The 19,694-nt window shown below is 41.6% G+C and overlaps 1 protein-coding gene across 5 annotated transcripts in view; it reads right to left on the minus strand.

Annotated features, from left to right (window-relative positions):
- Nucleotides 1-1,111: 1,111 nt before the first annotated feature.
- Nucleotides 1,112-19,694, minus strand: part of LOC115359857 (inositol 1,4,5-trisphosphate receptor type 1) — a 75,799-nt gene continuing 57,216 nt past the window's right edge. For all 5 annotated transcript variants that reach the window (XM_030052514.1, XM_030052511.1, XM_030052513.1 and 2 more), the window contains 16 exons: nt 18,876-19,076; nt 18,670-18,780; nt 18,198-18,293; nt 17,834-17,977; nt 17,576-17,683; nt 16,746-16,938; nt 15,725-15,847; nt 12,704-12,879; nt 11,870-12,034; nt 10,938-11,127; nt 10,706-10,798; nt 8,466-8,605; nt 7,409-7,574; nt 4,567-4,727; nt 3,334-3,495; nt 1,112-2,586 (listed from right to left, as the gene is read on the minus strand). In XM_030052514.1, coding sequence (XP_029908374.1) covers nt 2,500-2,586; nt 3,334-3,495; nt 4,567-4,727; nt 7,409-7,574; nt 8,466-8,605; nt 10,706-10,798; nt 10,938-11,127; nt 11,870-12,034; nt 12,704-12,879; nt 15,725-15,847; nt 16,746-16,938; nt 17,576-17,683; nt 17,834-17,977; nt 18,198-18,293; nt 18,670-18,780; nt 18,876-19,076 — 2,316 coding nt within the window. In that variant the 3' untranslated portion in view covers nt 1,112-2,499. The remainder of the gene's footprint in view (nt 2,587-3,333; nt 3,496-4,566; nt 4,728-7,408; nt 7,575-8,465; nt 8,606-10,705; nt 10,799-10,937; nt 11,128-11,869; nt 12,035-12,703; nt 12,880-15,724; nt 15,848-16,745; nt 16,939-17,575; nt 17,684-17,833; nt 17,978-18,197; nt 18,294-18,669; nt 18,781-18,875; nt 19,077-19,694) is intronic.

The raw sequence follows: 19,694 nt of genomic DNA on the forward strand, positions 1-19,694 counted from the left end.
CTGGGAATGGAGAGGACAATGATGGAAAACCCCTTGAACATGAATCGGACAAATGCGATACAATTAAATACTGTCTGATTTAATAAAAAAAAACCTGACTGATAACCTCATGTCATTTCTTCACTCATTGATTTTGTGAGCTTCACTGAAAAGCAAAAATTTTTTGTTTATTCCGGCAAAATAGTAGTTAACATATTAAGATATCTGTACTGAGTGGGCTAAGTAATTATCCTTTACGGTAAATGTGTATAACAGTAATAGTACAGGTATAGTTGGACACAAGGATGAGTTTAAAATAAAAAACAAAAAAAACACCACTTGATCTACTTGACCTCTGTGCAAATTAATCCATTAACAAGATACTTTTGACTGGCAATGCGTGTCAAAATTCAATTACAAGTGTTTCAGTGTTTCAAAGACTGTCAGATGAGATGATCAAATTTTCTTTGGTTGTAAAATGTATGTCATGTGCTCAAGGAATGTCAGCCCTTAGAGAGAGAATGCTCACGTGACAGGGATCTGTTGAGAGATGTCTGAAATAACAACAGGCACAGAAACTCAGTTAAAAAATTTCAGAGAACTATATATGTATCTCTGTATTCAAAACCAAAATGCAAAACCCCAGTAAAAAATGTCCCCAGTGAAAAATTTCATGTGCCCAGCTTGCTTTGTATATTTCCCCATGAAACTCTGTTATATAATTAGAAAATACGTTAAAATGCACTTCCTCATTTGCAGAGGGACGGCAGATAAGATTTCACAGTTCCTCTGGTGGCATTTCCTGAAATCACCTATGTGTGAGCCACTTCATTCATCTCTTACAGGACTGGGCAGCACCAGAGATGAATGGCACCACTTTACTGATATAATTGGATAAGCACTCACATGCATCACATGATATACATTGAAACATCTAAGATAAACTGCAGCTGTATGGAGACAACTTGGAAGACTGTCAATGCATTCAATACTTTTACCAATACTTCTTAGATGATAAAGGTAATCTATAACACTCACTATTAGGTTTCTTACACACTTGTTTATTTAATTAGACAAACAATGGAATGTACATTTCAGACTCAAAACATCTTATTAGTATAAAAATTCAGTTTGGTCAAGCAGCACTCAAAATAACTTGTGTAAGTTCTCGGTGTTTTTGCTTTGATCTTTTTTCTTTTTCTTTTTTTTTTTTTTTAAATACATGAATGCAAACCATATAGTCATTCTCATTATCTTTTGCAAAGTGACTGTTAGACAGAGGGTAACATTCATTTATGTGCTACAGAAAGATTTAATGTCAGTGCTGATGGACTAAATAGAATTAAGATAAGATTAAATAATTCAGTGCAGAAACATCAAACAAAAGGATACCTTAACTTCAAATCAGTTTTAACTTCGCTTCCCAAATCCTTTAAATTAATTTCTGTCCTTCCAATGTGACGCCATACCACTCCTATAAAGCAACACATTGACCTCCAAGTGAAGCAATCGCATAATTTGCTCCCAGCTCCCACTAGGTTCATGTAAATGTCACAACTCAATATAACATCTGGAGGAAGAGGCCCAACTGGTGCACATTATTCGACTTGATTACAAAATTCAGTGGTTTCGCATCTCTCTTTACTCAAAATTATGTTCATAAGGGCCTCTATCTTAAGTGTCCTGGAATGGTTACAACCTTAATTTGAGAGAACAAAGAATTATGAAAGTAAAATTATGAGAACATGCCCTCAGGTAGAAATTGTTAAAAAAAAAACAATACCACACTCCATGTGTTATTATATAGTATTTAGAAATATGGAAAAATATGGTGAATCCTTCAGGACAGTTCAAAGAAATAACTTCTCTCCATCATATTTTAAATATAGCATTGTATAACTTCAAATATAAAAACACAACATTTCAAAAATAAGTCGTTCTGTTTCAGACATTGCATATCATGAAGCATTCCCACTGCTGTCAGTCAAAACAAAAACATTAAATAATGTTTTCCCAACAGATTTCAAACAATCCTTCAAACCCAAAGTGACCTGAGTTTGCTGGTGCAACAGAGAGACTTTAAGCCTCTGTACAAGGTCACTTGAGAGGAATACACCCTCAGGTTCAATGGCTGAACTTTGGCATGCTTTCAGAGTGGTACATTGGAGAAGGCATGGAGAGCGGCAATGCTTATGTCCGTATTTTCTCATCACCTGAACCTACAGGACAGGTTTCTCATGTCTTGAGGCACTTGTTGCACACTTCACCCACACCGACACATCCACACCAAAGACCACGACTAACGTACTCAGACACAACAATGTTCACTTTGCACAAAAACTCCATCAGAGGCACGCAAGCTCCATAAACACTTTCTGTACGAGTGCCTAGTGAAGTATACAGTCAGACATCACACTAAATACACTCTGTATACACATTTTGGCATCCTCCTGTCTAACGTGTGTAGACTGTCAGGAGTGCTCAGGCACTATTAACACCAGCCCTTGGTCCTGGGGGTCCTCAGGCAGGCTGTTGGGGGTTGATGTTCATATGAGGGGGGTGGCCAAGTAGACCGATCCGCTGCTTCTGCTTCCTCTGCTCAGTCATCTGCACAGGGACACACAGAGCGCACACAACAGTTCAAAGGTGCACACTGGTAAACCTGCTACATGGACATGTTGCCATGAGCTGTGAATTCTGTAACCTTCATGCTAGCATAGATCCTTTGAACCCCGCCCAGTATTTTTCCATCTCTATCCTGAGCAACACATTGAACAGTAGAGCTGTTGTGACTCCTAAGCTTCTCTCCGTTAATATTTCATATTGCTTTTGTTTACCTGTGGTATATTACCTATTTTGCTAGTACATGATTAAGTCCATCCAAAGTAAAAAGAACAAAGAATAATATAAATCAAATAGTCATTCTTCTCATGGCAGTGTATTGGTTCTGGTGTTAGTATAATACAAAGCAATAATAGAAAATAAAGTAATTTATGGGGCAGCAGTAGCCATCAGGCAAACTTGTTGTAATCTACAGGCTGATGGAAAAGAAAAACTGGTGACTGGATTGTTGTGTGCTTTCTCTCCTGATATGAAGTACTAACTTGCCCTTGGGTAAGGCAACCAAGCCCTAATAACTATTCCATTGGATTTACTCATCATTAATGTCACGGTCTTGAGTGGCTTCTGATGCATGTGTATGTCTGCTCTTTGTAAACAGTTTCTTGAAGGGTGTTATTGTATAAAGGGAGGAAAAAATTCACACAACCTATGCTGGTTGAAGAGGGGGTAAAATAAAATAAAATAAAATAAAAAGCATGAGTGCATGATCCATAGTTATGTTATATGCTGTACCTGCTCCTTGAGCTCTGTCAGCTGTCCAGACAAATTGGCTACCAGCCTCATGGTCGACTCCAGCTTCTCCTGTAGGTTCCTGATCTCGTTCTGTTCACCTTCTGCGTCACTGCTCACCAATGACATGGCTCGCATTCGTGGAAACCAATCCAGGTTGTGCTCCTGTGGGTAACCAGTCACAGCAAGGAAACAACTCATCAGCCACTGACTAACGTGATACAGATTTACTTGAAGATAAATCATGATAATGTACGTCAATTGGCTCTGGTCACCATCATCAAAGAACTGGGTGTGTTGGGTGTGTAGCAAAGGATAAGACATCTGCAGTGTAAATGTAAAATGCAATGTAAAAAGGTAAGTGCTAAAGTTGATCAAGTGTGTAGCAGCACAGTATTCAAATGTAATTCGGAGAGACACTGGTCTGCGATATGAGTTTTAGAAAAACAGACTCACATGACATTGCTGCGTTAAGAATAACAACGGAGACTGAGTGACCTCAGACTGAACGCCTACAGCACTGAATTCCCAACAAATTGAGAAACATTCACTTGAGGAGCTTGAAGGTTGGGCAACAGCTTGTGTGCAGTCTTGTTTCACCGACTTCCTGTTTGCCTGTCTGTGTCATCAAGTGTATATGAGTGGCATCTCGATCAGTTTAGATTAGAGGGGAGGAACAGATGAATCTACTGAGGAGTGTGTGTGTGTATGTGTGCCATCACACGTTCACAAGTCTGACTCAGCTGGCTGATTCTTGAACTCAGACTTTGCTGTTGTAAGAAACGGCCATCTTGTTGATTCTTTCTTATGCAGTAGGATATGAGAGTGGACTTTTGGCAAGGAGCCAAGGCACACACTACAGAAATTTCACAGAACGGCTTTTAGATGCTGAACATATATGAGGGTTGAAATATGCACTCTGCTATCCAAGGTCATCAAATAGCCATGGATTTTGGTTGGGTAGACAAACATATTTCCTGCCCTGTATGTTCCCTATAGACCTGAGACAAGCTGCGGCTCTCCAGGCTGCTGTATAGCTACATTGTAATCTATGCCTTCCAGCTGCAGCTCACTGATTTATTGACACGGAGGCCTGCATGTGGCATGTGGATCATATTACCTCCAAGATAGTGTAGTCTGATCCTGAGTAAATGTTACCCATTTACCTGAAACACAAAACTATCATCTGAAGTGCTGGATGTATGCTTTAAGGGTGTGTGTGTGCTTTAGGTTTACCTTGATCATCTCAGCTACGTAGCTCTCAGGGCCCGTGTATTCAGTGGAGTCCTTCACTTTTACCAGGACAATAAAGAACAGGTAGTGCCACATGTTGTGCTCTTCTTTAATGTGCTCCTCAAATGTCACAGTCTTGTTGTCAAACTTGTCCCGTTCCAGGCCTTTAGTGGGAAAAAACACACACTTTGTAAGAAGTAATGTTTTAGTATGTATGTGGCATGGTTAAGAAAATAGTAACCCTCACTGTAGTCACAGTGCAGGCCCCTGAGACTTCACAAGAAAATCTCAAAGACTTTCCTGAAAACAGATCACCTCACACCATCTGCCAAAGATCTGTCAGAGCTTGCATTCTCATTCCTATGAGAACAAAGTTCTCTATGGCACAGGAGGGTCGATAAATGTACAGTTCTCTTTTTTAGTTTAATGTAAACTAAAATTAAAATAAAAACGCTGTTGTATATATGACAATCAACTGACAGATATGGCAACACTGGCAACTTGACATAACATGCAAGTGCCAGTTATGGCATAAGCCAGGGGCCATGCATAGCAAAATCAAGTACATGCACAGTAAGATGTGGACATCATCACTACCATGACCGGCTTCAGAACCTTTGGTACTACCATTAAATTCAGCCACTTTATTCACAAAAATTCTGTGCGTCCACAAAATCAATCACCTTGTCATTGTCAGTGAAGCTCCAGGCAGAGCATCAGCATGACAATGCAGATTTAAGTCTTGGTTCTCTGCTTTGAGGAAACCCTTGTTCTTGATTGTAGTCATGATATGTGCTTTGTGCATATTGCTTAGAGAATAAATATGCACAATGTTTAAATGTATTTTGTCTCTTTAAATAAACAAGAAGCCCTGGATATAATTGAAACTTTCAGGAAGAGTGCTCAAAACACTTAAGCGGAGTGGCCAGACAAAAGTGAGTCCTCTGTTGTATAGCTAGAAGCTCCATTAATATTTATATTTATATCACATTCAGTGTTACTGAAGTAAATGGAGAGCAGAGCAGGGCAGAGTATGGAGCTTTGGGGAAGTCCACAGGCAGCAGGCATTGACTGATTCAATGTTCAGACCTAACACACCATATTCTAGTGCATCAGCAGTGGGGGAAACAGACCAAAGACCGCTTGGGCACATCAGCTCTCAGCAAAATTTCAGTTAGGATGAAGTAACCAGCAATCAAAATAATTACAAAAAACATTCCAAGCATAATCTTAAGTCATGAAGGATCACTGATGTTGCAATAATGCAACAGGACAGACACTTAACAGTATGATGAAGAAAACACCAAGCATTTCAAGATTGTCAGTCACCTATCAAAAACTTTTTCTATCACTTTTGATGTAAGTGATGCAGATTGTAGTTTAACAAGAGGGTTCAGTCTGATTCCATCAATAAAAAAACAAAAAACAAAACACAAGTGCGGATTTCCAACTCCAGGAAACCAGTGGTATCAAAAGACTGAGAACAGACAATTGGCAAGCCTGTGTTGGGCTTAATTTTGAGTTCATGATGTAAATCAACGATCGGCCAAAAGCATCAAGAAGATCTGAAAGCTCTTATGAGACTGAGGGATAGATTGATGCTTTATAAAACCAAGCCAGAAGATGGAGAGCCACTTAAGCCCACAGAGACCTCCCCCTAATCTCCCCATCTCCTCTTTCCCTGTGCTCCTTCTGGAAACCATAGTGACGGCAGCTCCCCCTGTGGCCAGGCCTTATTTAACATGAGTGAGTCAGAGCTGATGGCAGGCTTGGTGACATAATACTGTTCTCATTCCATATGCTGACCATTGGTCCTGACTGCCTGACCCCACACATGCACACATACACATGCACGCAAACATACGGCATGTACTCATGCACTCACTTCCACACATAGGAATACACACACAAATGTGCATAAGTACAGCAACACTTTCAGACACAGACACAGCAGCAAGTAAAGTACTTACTTAGGCACACTGTCACACACATACATATATGGAAATGATGTCAAGGGCAAGGTATGGATCTCCAGTACGCCTGTGCAAAGTAGAGAGTGTGAAAATACAGTGCGTGCGTGAGAGAGTGTGTGTCTGTGTATGAGAAAGACATGAATTATGGAGGCGAGCAGAGCAGTGGCAGGAAGCCTTCATGACTCAGCCTTCTTTGGAACAACAGAGGAGAGTGGGGGGGTGGATGAGAACAAAAGGATTGCAGCTGAGTACACCTTTACAAAATTTCATCATGTTAAGTTTTGTACCACAAAAAAATCTATCTATCGATCGATCTATCTACCTACTGTTTATATATATATATATATATATATGTGTGTGTGTGTGTGTGTGTGTGTGTGTGTGTGTGTGTGTGGTATATATATGGTGTATATATTTATATGTATATGCGTGTGTGTGGTGTGTGTGTGTGTGTATAAAGAGATAAGATTTGTCAGCGAAGCTGTATATTATAGTAACTACATTCTTGAATGAGCTTGTGAAGGAGTTTACAGTTGTACCAGTGAAGCCAAGTCAGGCAGGGTGCCCTGATGGTGAAATAATCCCTTCACGAGAAGTCCACAGGTTTGATCCCCACAACAAAACGCTTCGTAAAATCTCCCTGCACAAGACATTAATTTCCTCCCTACTGAAGTGCTACCCAAAAACAACTCACACTGTGCTATGTAAAATAAAAAAAAGTTTTACGTTCCACATAACCAGTACCTTTATATCTCGGGTGCAATGCTGTCATCAACCTTTTGCACTGTGTGCAACATGTTAGATGGAAAAAACGTATGAAATGTAGAGTCGTGTTGCAAAGTCCCTTTAACCAAGTAGCTGAGAACTCTTACCACAGATGAAGCAGGTTGTCTTCAGGACTTCTTCTTTTTTCTGTTTTTCACTTCTCAGGTCAGCAAAGGTGTCAATGATGACACCAAAGATGAGGTTGAGGACAATGATGATGACCATGAAGAAGAACAGCAGGTCATATATCACTCTGGCAGCAAAAAGAGGCTCCTGGAAAAGCACCAGGCAAAGAGGGTTACGGGCACAGTAAGTCTTTCTGGAAATGCACCAGACTAAATTCTATCCGGTGCTATCACTATCTGGTTTAGAAGTTGTGATTGAAATAAATTAACAGATCAAGCTAATTATTAGCTTCAGTGTGATGACAGAGTGAGGTTAGGAGGAATCTAAGAAGGGGTTGTATAATTGGTGACAGATTTAAGAAGCTTGGCCTGTTTAAACGTATGACCTAGAGAGCACGCCTTTACATAAACATTAAAAGGGGGCTAATATTATGAGTTTAAAACACGGTTAACCTAGGCCACCATGGATGTTAATGGAAATACAAGACCACTGATGCAACCTGGCAGATGCTACAGTAACAGAGACGACGTTATACAAACAAGGCAGAAAGCCAGACAACCTCATGCAGCCTGTCACAGTGTCCCAGGTAGGCCACATCTTATGTAGCAGTACACTTTTGCAACTAAGAAGAAAAACAATTCAGTTTATTTCACATATCATCTGGCAGTCCTACATATGACTATGTGGTTGATGGTGTTATTTTCTTTTACAGTTTGGCCTACGTTGCATTGTAAATAAATGAGGCAGACATGCACGTCCTCTTCTGACATCATTAGTGGTTGAGGCTGAATTCACTGGAAAGTTATTTTCAGGTCTAATTCCCACACAAGGCGGAGGCAGTACAGCTGTAAGGAACTGTTGTGAAACCTCCTCGCTTTTGAAATAAAAACAAGATCAGAGGATGATGGGCTCACAGCCAGCTCACATGACCCACTCTGCAGCTGGTGGCGCTACACTTGGCAGCTACACACACACACACACACACACACACACACAGCACAACGCATGGCCTGATCAGGGTGGGGACGCTGGACGTACCTCTTTGGATGGCTTGCGGAGCACATCTCCAACACCCCCACCACTCCTCAAGCCGTGACTCAATACAGTAACAATACACATGAGCAGAGAGTCACATGTCCGCTCCATGTCACTGTCCTCCTCATTGTCATCGCCAAATTCTGAGGCAGGAGAAAAAATATGTTTCATTAGAGCGTCACAAATGTGGCATGCTTGATTATATTCCACATAAACTATAATGATATAACACATAATTAATTGTGTCATAACAAACAATTCAAGTTAAGTGTTATTACATGTTGATTATGAATGACTATCAGCAATCTTTTGTATGAGAGGGATGTGACAGCCTTTAGGACAAAATATAAGTATAATGTATTCTTAGCTATTGGTTTTTGGTTCATAAATGTCCTTGGCTTAGTTAAGGAAACCCAGCAAAACAAAACATGATATGTAGGGCACTTGCTCAAATGTTTAGGCTCAAAATCGAGAGGCAGTTAGTCAAAGCAATGCAGTTTTTGATTTAGCTGCAGTTAAGAAGTGATAAGAGCTATGGTTGAAATCAACATGAGCCAGGCAGAAAAATGCTTTGTGAATGGTTTAAGTTCTAAGTTGCTGGTTTTTATCTTGACACAGTTAAACTGCCCCCAGCAATTGTTCTGATTCTTCTTCTTTTTCTTCCCTAAGAGTTTTTGGGCACAAAAAATGTAAGTGGTACAGACATGAAACTTTACAGGATGATCCCAAACCTCACCCACCAGTCAGGCCACAAAAATGACACTGACCAGATGGTGGCTGTATGTTAAACAATTTCACATTTTGGCCAAAAATGTTGTAACCATGCATTACACATTGAAAAATTCCACTCTAGCCCATTCAGTGCATTGGGCTGGATCTCAAGGATTAAGCCACACTTACATAGCTCGAACAACTTGTGTGCAGATTTTCCCCTTTATAGCGATTGTGCTGGAATGAATTTGTCCTATGGGGTAACTTCAATCATCTCCAAATTTGCTGTGCATAATCTCTGGCCACTCATAACAAAGGCTTATCCAAGGATTTTTGATATAGGTAACCATTTTGCTGCCATTGGTAACCACTGGCAACCATTTTGTTTTTGAAGTCTGTGCAAAATGCCATAACTCATCGGTTGTTTGTCTAATCAATACAAAACTCAAACCTCACGATCCAACTGTAGGTGGTATTATAACAGTAAAAAATTTATACCTCAGAATTTGCTGCGTCAATTTGAACGAAACTTGAATGAAACAGTCCAAACTTAAAATTGCACCAGAAGTTCTAGAGAGCTAATTTTTTTTTTCCAGCATGTGTGATGTGTGATAATGACAGCGAGAAACTCTTAATATGATATCATTTTTCAAATATGGCTCACACATGTCAAACAGTGAGGCCACAATGATATTGAACATCTTGCTGTAACTTGTATTGTAAAAACAATATTTACATTTCTAAATATTTGCTCAAACGTCGTCAATATATCTGATAATACACCCAAAATCACCAGAATAATGTATTTTTTTCTTCAAAATTTTCATCACCAGCATTTTTACTGTTATGTTTTAAGTTAAAATAAATAACTAAATAAATAAAAACCCAGTCTGGCACATGTGATGTCATTGCCTCGGGTTGTAAGTTGTAAGGCATGTAGAAAGCCAGGTCTGTCCAGTGGTGCCGTCAATAAGTCACCTTCTCCGGGGATCTGAAGGTCCATGGTTTGAATCCGCACAATGTGGCAGCTTATGTATGTGGCATGTTTTTAACTGCCTCTCGAGGTCATATTAAGTCGAAGATTGCCTATTGTCCTTGGACCCCATGAATTGCTGTTTGCGGCTATATATTTGCTTTGCTTTGTTTTTTTTTACTGAACAGTGAGTTCTTCATGCTTTCCCAGTGGGCAACAACTGAGAGTTGGACAAGGTTACAGATTGTATCACCAGTGATATTTTGGGCCTTGTGTTTACCCTTCACTCATAAAGTCCATCATAAAAGATCAGAAGCTTTGAGGATAGGCTCTTCTTCTCTCTGTAAGGGGGTTTTAAGTTCACACTTTGGCTCCACACCATTTGCTACCAGAATTGTTCAACTGAGCCCTACATGTTTTTGGCTTTTACAATGTTTTTTTAAAGGAGCACTACTTGGCTAATGTCTTGATATACGATGCAAGTGGTTACAGTTTAATGAACAAGGTCAGATTTGGCTCCTTAAGCAAAACCCAGATCAAACCCAGTGTTGCCGTATACCTTCCTGCAGGGCCTCTGTGGAGCAGTTCTCCTCTTTCCCTTCCCGACACACTCCTGCAGACAGGAGCTCACTGGCCAGACTGGCTCCACTTTCTAGATGAGGGCAGGGATAGTTGTCAGGTTAGCAAGTTTTTTTTTGTTTTTTTTTTTTTTTTTCCAAAATAAAGAGCCTACATCCTCTAATTACTTGGGGCATTGTGAAACATCATTAAAAAATGCAGTCAGTACTCACTCAGGGTCGTGTTGGGGATGCGGTCGACCTCCAGGATGAAGTCATCTTTGAAGAAGATGTAGCCAACGATGGAGAACAGGTAGACCAAGATGAGAGCCAGCACAGCAGTGAGCACAATGGAGCGTCCGTTACGTGTCACACTCTTGATTACATTCAGCAAGGTCTCCTCCCTGTATACCAGGTCAAAAAGCTATAAAGGCAAAAGCAGTATTAAAAAGTGAACAATTACAACATTAAGGACAGATGGGTATCAGTTATGTTGGAAATTATGGCCTCTGAGAAAGCAAGACCTTGCAGACCTAGACAAGACCTGCATATAAATAGCATTCAGTGCAAGCAAGGTTAATGTGAAGTTACAAAAGAAAGGGAAATGTGAGGAGGGCGGACAGGAACGAAAACGGCTGCATAAGATTTCATTTCCTTTTATGATGTGGCCTGATAGACTTTTTTCCTGTGCTGAATTCTCAATTCTTTCTGTCTGACATGAATTACATAACGTTTCAGCATCCTGTTATTCAAGTAGAAAAACATGGCATTACGTTGTGCTGTATCTGCGCAGGCACTGCTTGGGCCTGCATGAATGGAAAACATCTCCAAATACTGGCATATTTAGTCTCACACATTATAAACCAGACCTGAGGCACCGGCACACAGCGCTTAACACCCCAACAACAACAGCAACACCGTTACAGTACCAAATAAGGTAATTTTTGGATTGCTGGCAGGCCGTGTCCTTGAATGTACCACAAAGAAATGGCTATGTTCAGAGGGAGGAAAAAAAATTGCACACAGTTTGCCCAAAAACCATTCTCTCTCAAATTTAAGTGCTGCCTTCATGTTTTTTAATGGTTTCACCTGTTTGTCTGGAGCTTAGTGAGGAAGTGTTTGTAAGTGTGCCTGCATGGGTGTGAGCATGCATGTGTCTCCCTCACCAACAGACTGTAGAAGAAGACGTGGACAAACACCCCCAGGGAGCAGATAATGAGGTAGAGGAGGTGGTAGAGGAACTCAAAGTCCATCACCATGGCTTTGTAGCCCCGTGTGAATGTTCCTCGGTTCCCCACAAAACTCATCAGGAAGATGATCTTATTACACACCTGGAAAATAAAACATAACAACATTCACTGGTCATTTAAATAAGTATTGAAGCGTCCATTGTAGTTACCAGAAATTATCAGCAATGGCCTTGGCTGAGGTAGATACTGAAAATATTGGCAGCAGCGTGGTGGTGGAGTGAGGGGTGGGGGAGTTTGTGCTAAATGAGGACACACTGAGGGGAGAGAGGACATGGGTGTGTGTTAAGTGTGTGTTTGTGTCTTTATTTGGTGTGTGTATAAAGTTGTGTGTAAGTGCACATCTAGAAAATCTCCGGCGGGTGCCGGAGTGGTGTCAGTCTCTAGGGTCCAGTGACGCACTTCACACCCCATAACGCAGACAGGCACTGCCAGGGAGAACTCTGGGGCCAGGGGTGACACCACAGGCAGACTGGGCACTGGCCCTGCCAAGTGGGCATGGGTGTGAGTGAGAGCTGAGGGGTGAATGGGGTGAGAAGTAGTGTGGTGGGGCTTTGTATGAAAAAAGTCAGTCAACACAGGCTGTATGTAAATGGTAAAAGAGAACTACTGTTCCTTTTGTAGAGAATCCTGGGCCTTTATCATGTAACTGCAAACATATACCTTCGTATATGTTTGCATGCACGTATGCATACACACACACACACACACACAACCATCTGTAAACTTGTGTAAGGGAGTAGGGCGACTCACGTTGAAGGCACCCAAAAGGAAGAGAGTAGGCTCCAGGCCAACAGAGAAGATGAGACGAAGGATGGTGACAATGACGAGGGCACGGATGCCCAGCGGCTGTGGCATAACAATCACAATGCCCAGTGCTGCCAGCACACCCATCCACAGGAGGGCAGACAGGTGGGGATCCAGCATACCTACAGGATATAAATGAATGCACACATACACGTGCATATATGTGCACACAGGCACATGCACACACACACACACACACACACACACACACACACACACACACACACACACACAAAAAACACATTGATGTGGCCAGATGTATTCTTGCACACGCAAGATAAAAAACTGCTGAAAGGACTGAATTTCCCAAAACTTAAACTGTAGATTTTCCATAGAAAAGAAAATGAAAGAACCGTGTCGAGGATGACAATGCAGTTTCTATCTTAAATCAGGTCTTGTCTAGATCAACAGGTTTTTTTAACAGGCTTCAAACATGTTCTGCCTGGCAGGCAAGCCCAAGGCCTTCATTAGGGAGACTTTGAACTCAAAAAGAGCCAGTTACATAACCACCCAAAAGTATGACATACTTTTTTTTTGTGTGCATGTGTGCGTGTATGCACTAAGCTTTAGTGAGAGCCTACCTGACGCTTCGCTTGATCCCAGGGTAAATCCAGGATTAGCATCCTAGTCAGGGGTTTCATGTGGCAAAGTGTCACTCAGGCTAAAACACCAAACCAGGTTTCACCAGCTTAAGAACAAGGCCACACACAGCCTGCTTGCCTCCCTACGCAGGTCATTTTCCTAAACACGGCACTAACGTGTGCTCATATTAATTAAGTTTGTGTGAATGTATGTATGCATGAGCACTGGACACAAAACCATGCAAGGTGACAGAATGGGAAAATTAGAAAAAAGAAACTGAGAATAATAATATGAGAGTTGGAGAGCAAGAATAAAAAGAGGTAGGAAGGTAGAAATATGAATGAGAAGGCAATGAAGAAAATGGAAGGGATTAAGACATGGACAGAGGTGAGATGGATGAGATGGTGGTGGTGGTGTGGGCTGCAGATGAGGGAGCCCTCCCTTCTTCCTCGCTCCTTTCCTCCTACCTTGCCTCTCCCTCCTTCTAGTCCTCTCTCCCTCCCGATCCCAGCGGAGATCACATGACAGGTGCCACTTACATAACACCAGTCTCTAAAAATACTCTAGCTGAAAGATTCATGAGGAATGAGCCGGGGGCAACACACAGCCCCAGTGCTGCAGCAGATGGAAAAAAGGGTGCTTTAGTGCACCCACAAACTCAGTGTGAACTTAACACTTGATTTGGATTTGTATGTGTGAGAGTGTCTGCATGCAAACTTGAAAGACATCTATGAATGTGCATCATGAGTGTGAAACTGCTTACATGTGTCTTTATGTGCATGGGTTATGTGCATGGGTTATGTGTGTGTGTGTGTGTGTGTGTGTGGTAAGTGTGTGTGTGTGTGTGTGTGTGTGGTAATGACAAAAGCTACCCATCAGAAGGCAGTCAGTCATGCATGCAAGCAGAACACACTGACCTGGATCTCTTGCTCTTATGACCCTCATTCCACAGCCCTAAGCAAAGGAGGGAGGAGAGTGGGAGGAGACAGAGAAAGCATAGTGTGTGTATGTGTGTGCATGTGTGTGTATGCCTGTATGAGAGACAGAAAGAGAGAGGGGGGGGGGGGAGAAAGAGAGAGAAAAGGCAGGGGCCCAAGGCCATAAAAATGCCTGTTTAAGCAGGCCAAAGGTATGTTTGAGCCTCACGTGATTTTGCCTTGCACACACACAAAGTTGCAGTGTAGATGAGGAAATACAGGCAGTCTTAACACATGCTGCACATCCAGTTTTCAGAGAAGAACAATTAAAGAAGGTCTTTACTGAACTGTTTGATTAATCTACCTAGTCTACTCACAACCTGCTGTGCGGTGCAATTTTCACCAGATATGGCTGAAATAAACATAATGGAATTCACGGAACATTACATTGCTCAAAGTTCTCCTGTATTCTCTGTCATGTCCACAGTTTGTAGAAAATATGCTCAAGATTTGAGCCCAAGTGTTGAAGCACTTAGTGTGAAGAGGTGTGTTTCAAACAAGGACAGAGGGCTGCTCAGGTCTTGGTCTTAATCCTGGTCAGGTGACTGGTAGTCAGCAGGTCAGAACGTTGTGAGAAAGAGATCAGTGGGTCAGCATAGCTCTAATGTCTCAACAAAGGATTGCGAGCCAGCTTTTCAAACTCTATGCTATCTCTTTGGGTGTTTGCAGCATATGACTTAACTTATGGCAAAGCAAGATGTAAATGTAAAAAGAAATAGTCGAAAAAGATCCATGATGTCAAACTGGCAAAAGTTAAAATGGGTGAGACTGTGTGGCAATGAAATATCCCTCTTCCCATAAATCCCCATATGTATGCTGGCACTTTATTACCGTCAGTGGCACTTGGCACTTTGATCTCTATATTGCCTGTATCATTTTAACAGGTCCCCTGACATCTATGCCATTTATGCCCATTCATCCCAAGCAAAGTCTGTACATGTTGCACAGTACAATGCAATAGGAGCAGATTGCAGGAGGGAAGCATATGAGCCTTCCTCAGTCCTTCCTGTTTTGCATAGTGGTGCGCTTAACCTTTCTTTGACCCTGTTTCTAAAGAAGTTCCACAAAGGCCTGAATACATGCAGTGCAATACACATAAATATGTCTCTGTTGTCTGAAGCAGAAGTTGGACATGCATAAGTATACCATATACTATTGGGAAACATTAAAGTATCCACCATGGAATCCATAAAAACACATTTCTAAGCCTTTCACATAGATGAAGAGCTAATATCAAAAGGCAGACAGTCTTGTTAGACCAAAGCCGAAAATAATTTGCAGTTATGGACGCGTCAGGAATGTGGCTTAAGGTTTCAGAGTAATGTCAGAAGTCACATGATTTGTGCAGGGTCAGGAGTCAAAGTTAAAGGGCCATTGGTCATACTCAGCTCCCTCCCATGTGACTAACCTCCATGAACCCCCTCCAGAGGGTAGAAGAAGCAGACCAGCAGGTTCATGAGCACAGCCAGGTTGAAGGAAACGTTACTCCACACTGACATGTTTCTGGAGCACCAGTACAAGACTGGCTGAGCTGGAGGGGAGAGTCACAGAGGGAGAAAAACAAATCTTGTCATTACATATTTCCAAAAGAAGACCACATATAATTTGACTGTATAACTTCCATACAGCCATATAATTAGACTTCCATACTCAGCGTGTGAATAGAAAACAATGTGTATACAGTAAACTATGTAGGAAAAATGGTAGGGTTATTCAGAAGAAAACTGTGTCTCATGTTCTCTGTCCCATGAGTCAGGAACATTGGATTGGAGTGGATTGCAGGAGGAAAAAATATGAGCCTTCCCCAGTTCAATGGCTAAATTCTTCTCGACTTAAAAAAGACTCGAATTTTACAGTGTGGTGCTTTGAAAAACATATGACAAAACAGCCCAGAGAGTTAATTGCATATATGGCAAAGAGTACGACTGTCAGAGATGCCACTTTAACCTTGACTTCACAAGTGACACACAGGCTGCCTTGTCACTACACTTAGACTCTATTCTGATATCTGGCTTCTGTTTGCTTTTAGTGGAAAAAGACAAACAGATGCAGGGACTTTTCACTTGTCTGTCCCCTCTTCTGAGCAAGAGACAAAATATGGCTTTGTGTGGGTATGCACTTTATACATGAATTACAAGTGTGATTGTGTGTGGGAGTATGTGTGTTTGTGTGTGTGTGTATGTGTGTGTGTGTGTGTGTGTGTGTGTAAGCAATCTCTCAGTTGTGATTCATAAGGTTACAGATGTTTCACGGCTCAGATGATGTGGAAAGCCCCTGTCTGCTCTCAGACAGTGGAAACACACATTCATGCACGCACACACACAAGCACAGGCACAAGCTGTGTTAATGCTCGCCATCGTCATAAGTTTGGGATATTCATCACATTCATACTTTTAATGTTAACTACACATGCTATGCGCTGACCATACCTCTGAGTTTCTTCTGCCAATTCATCTCGTTGAAGAGGTCTTCTGCTCGTAGGAAGAAGTCGTTGATCTTGCTGCCTTGCTCGTCTCTTTCAGTGGTGTAGTAGACACGCAGCTTGGACTCTGAGGTCAGGAACTCACAGATGTTGGGCACAGGGAACACAATCTCCTCCATAGTGCGGTCCTGACGCACAATCTGAACAGAGAGACACAGTCACCTCCAAGGATCTCACACAAATACCTTGGCCCGTGTCTATCCAAAGTCAAAGGTCCAGTTGTGTACATATGTGTGTCTTTGTGGGGTTTGGGGGCAAGGAGCTTGTCAAGACAAAATGTATTTCATTGCAAATACACCACAAACTGTACTATAGGTTATTGCACATAAGTATGGTATTGAATATGGAATATTGCACAGGTTATACTTATGTGCAATAACCTGTGCAATATTCCATATTCAATACCATACTTATGTGCAATAACCTATAGTGCAATAACTCCTGTCCATGTTTGCACTTGTACATATATTTTTTCTTTCTTTTTAATCTATCTATATATATATATATATATATATATATATATATATATATATATATATATATATTCCTTTCTTTATTTTTCTTGACTAATTGCTCTTTTTACTTTACACTTGAGTGGGAGTTGTTATTGTAACAAAAAGTAATTTCCCCCTGGGGATCAATAAAGTATTCTGATTCTGATTCTGATTTCTAGATCACTAACTTTACCAAACTTTACATGTATGGCTTGTGTCCAGCGGGCAGAAAGTTCAATGTGCTGCAGTAATACTTTGTGCATTTACTACAAAGCATTGTGACCTCTATCTGGGCCGTGTGTTTGGCATAGAACTCCAGGGCTTCATCTCCCTCTCCATTGGTCCCTCCTGGCTTTAACATTATTGACAGCTCCTTGTTATGGCGTGCCAACTGCATGAGGAATGAAGAGTAAAACAGTAAATGAGCTGGTCAAAAAACTGACAGATTGGTAATGCTTGTGGCATACTGCTGCCCAGTATATATGAACAAATGGATTAATTAAGACATTTTGTGAAAAAAAAAAATAAAAAAATACTAAACCTGGTGAGCCAAAATGTAAATGTTGTGTCCAACATTTCGGGGGGAAGCAGCATCATGTTCCTCCTCCTCTCCATTATCATCCTCCTCCTCTGTATCCTCAAACTCTATCTCTCCCTGTAGATAGGCTTTCTTTATCACCTCCACCTGGTCAGACACACACACACACATGGCCACACAACCTTCAACTGTGTGACTGATTTGATGTTGAACATGTGGTATAGGAGGCTAGGGATATGTGGTAAGACTGCTCACTGTTATTGCTGAGCTGCTGAACAATCAAGACAGCTAGGTATCTGTTGTATTTGAGATGTACTGAGTTGTATAAAAGAAAAGATAGGAGGAGTTGCAAACATCAGTTCCTCACTAGCTCCTTAGGCCTCATGTTGTACAGAATCCTCTCCGCGTTCTCACTGTCATGACGACTCTCCATGATGGCTAGCAAAAGCTTGGATGCGTTGTTCTGAGAGTGAAAGAGAGAGAAACCAGGCCAGGCAGGGGATGCAGAAAGAAAGTTAGATGATAATAACTTAAGCCCTTTCAGTTTCTTCTTACAAAGAAAACAGACAGAAACCCCGGTGCTCAGGGAAAATGGAGTCTGCAGATATTTATTTTGGCAGGCATGCACAATGGCCAGCTTAGCCGAGATGAATGAATGTCCAGCTCTTACACGAGTAGTCTGTTTGTGTTATTCCATCCTGCAGTGTAGGGATACTATTGTGCACTAGGGTAAAGTTACACTGTGGACTCAGGCTGACACTCAAAGATGGCCTATCTCCAGTTTAGGTCAAGATTTAGAGCCTTCCTCCATTCCACATGTAGCAGCCTGGTTCACTCACCTTAAGCTCCAACACCAGGTCCATGCGTTTTTTCCCAAGCGGGTTGATGTCATTAAGGATTAAGGCGATAATGATGTCGATGCCATTGGACTCATGAGTGGCAATGCAATTCTAGAAGAGACAGGGCTTGGGGTAAGCATGAGAAGGACCAATAGCATCTTAGGTGTGACCCTGACTTTCCGTGTGACATGGTGTCTTCTGCATACCTGGTTCTCATGACAGGGCCCTTGGCAGTACTCCGTCAGACTTTCCACAGTCTGGTTGATGAGGGCCACATTCTTCTCATTGATGTACAGCCCCAGTAGACCTAGACCTCCTGTGGTGCTGCCACAGATACAATCTAAAAACTGCAGGGTCTCGCACACCAGGTTGTAGTTGTTCTTATTGTTCTGGCAGCGCAAGAAGTTCTGAGAAAAATACAAATGGTTGGGTTAGGTACCATAGACACTGAATGACTGATAATTCTGTCTGGGCTGACCTGGACATGCACTGTGACTAATAAGCCAGCGAAAGCCAAAAGGAGGGAGACAACATTATTAAAGGAGTAGTTCACCCCAATTGAAAATTCAACTAAACTACTCACTCCCCTGTCAGCTAAAACTCCACTGAAGCTCATACACAAACCAAAGACAGCGTGAGTTAGTGCTCATAGCTCCATCTCAGCCTTCTTTGAAACAAATGAGGCTAATGGAGCCACTGGAAGACTGTGCTTCCAACTGTGCTAGTACACGCTGACACGAAAACGTCTGCTGATGATTTGTAAAATAAATGTCTTTGCCAAAACACTCCATGGTGCGCTTGGAGCCAGGTGATATCACTGAGACAATATAGGAGATAATGAGGTAAATACTGGGCTTTTTGATCCACAGTGCAATTGATTGGCTACAAAACACTTGGATTATGCTGCAAGAGCTGTTTTTTGAAATTTGATGATAGCTTTGTAAATACAAAAAGATGTTTTTACTGAGGTGGAGATGAACCTCTTGGGACTAGTTAGCTCTGTTTCTGGTTTTAGTACATCAGTA

This window comes from Myripristis murdjan, chromosome 5 (genome assembly GCF_902150065.1).
Source record: "Myripristis murdjan chromosome 5, fMyrMur1.1, whole genome shotgun sequence".
Lineage (NCBI taxonomy): Eukaryota > Metazoa > Chordata > Actinopteri > Holocentriformes > Holocentridae > Myripristis > Myripristis murdjan.